The 1,139-nt window shown below is 17.7% G+C and overlaps 1 protein-coding gene across 1 annotated transcript; it reads right to left on the bottom strand.

Moving 5' to 3' along the window:
* Positions 1-166, bottom strand: Phum_PHUM149940 (norepinephrine/norepinephrine transporter, putative; the record flags this gene model as incomplete). The annotated part of the gene is made up of 1 exon (XM_002424713.1): positions 1-166. A coding segment is annotated over one exon (166 nt), but the record flags the coding sequence as incomplete, so codon positions are not given.
* Positions 167-1,139: the final 973 nt, after the last annotated feature.

Here is a 1,139-nt window from a genome sequence, read left to right as displayed (position 1 = left end):
ACTCACCCCCGCCATTTTTATAACAAAGGTAAGGAAATCTCCAAACGTTGGCCAAATCAACGGCAAAACCAATGACGGAAAGTAAAAAATCAACTTTTTTACCCCATGTTTCTCTTTCTTCTGTATTTTTGACCTGTTTGGGCCTTTTTTTACGATTTTTTGTCATTTTTTCTTTTTTTTTTCTCTCGAACCTTTCCCTTTATCAGGTTCTCACTTCCTGTTTAATTTTCGATAAATTTTTCTGCAACAAAAACAAAAAATTAAAATTTTCTTTAATGTTTTACTTAATTTACGTCACGAACTAATAAAGATAAATTGCAAACAAACAAACAAATATAATAATTATCTTTTTATAGTTATTATTAGAAGAAAATATAAGGAAAATATTTAAACAAAAACATAATAATCGTGTTTTTTTTTTTTTATGTTTGCGGGGGGCAAAAAAAAAAATAAATTATAATTTTATGCACATTTTTTTTTTTTTTTAAAGTTAAAAAAAATAGTTTTTGTTATAAAAAAAAAAAAAGCGAAAAAAACGTTTAATTTTCAATTATTTTAAAATAATAATAATAATAATAAGCGAAAAAAAAAAAAAAAAAAGTTGTTATTAAAAATCACGTTGAGATAAAGTTCAAAGTGAATTATTATTATTATTACATTTAAATACCTCGGTAAGAAAATTAAATTTTTTTTTTTTTTTTCGTTTCTTCTATAAATAAAAATTTGTAAAAAAAAAAAATTATAAAAACTAAAAAAAAAGAAGAAAAATTATTTTTTTTTAAATAATAATAATAATAATAATAATAGTAATAATAATAATAATAATAAATAAATAAATAAATAAAAAATTAATAAACTCACTCGATAGTAAAATACAAATAACTAAAAAATGTGTATTACACAAAAACAATTTAAATAATTTAAATAATTTTAAATTTTATTTTAAAAATACAAACGAACAAACAAACAAACGGTAAAATACAAAATGAATAAATATTAATAATATTAATAATAATAATAATAATAATATTTAAAATTTGACACAAATCGTTAAAAATTTAAAAAAAAAAAAGAAAAAACAAAAATTATTACCTTAAAAAAAAAAAAAAATAATTTTTTTAACCCGATTTAAATTATTA

This window comes from Pediculus humanus, genomic scaffold (genome assembly GCF_000006295.1).
Source record: "Pediculus humanus corporis 1103172107492 genomic scaffold, whole genome shotgun sequence".
NCBI classification, from domain to species: Eukaryota; Metazoa; Arthropoda; class Insecta; order Psocodea; family Pediculidae; genus Pediculus; species Pediculus humanus.
Note: the sequence above shows the minus strand (reverse complement) of the source record. Positions and strands in the feature narration are given on the sequence as shown.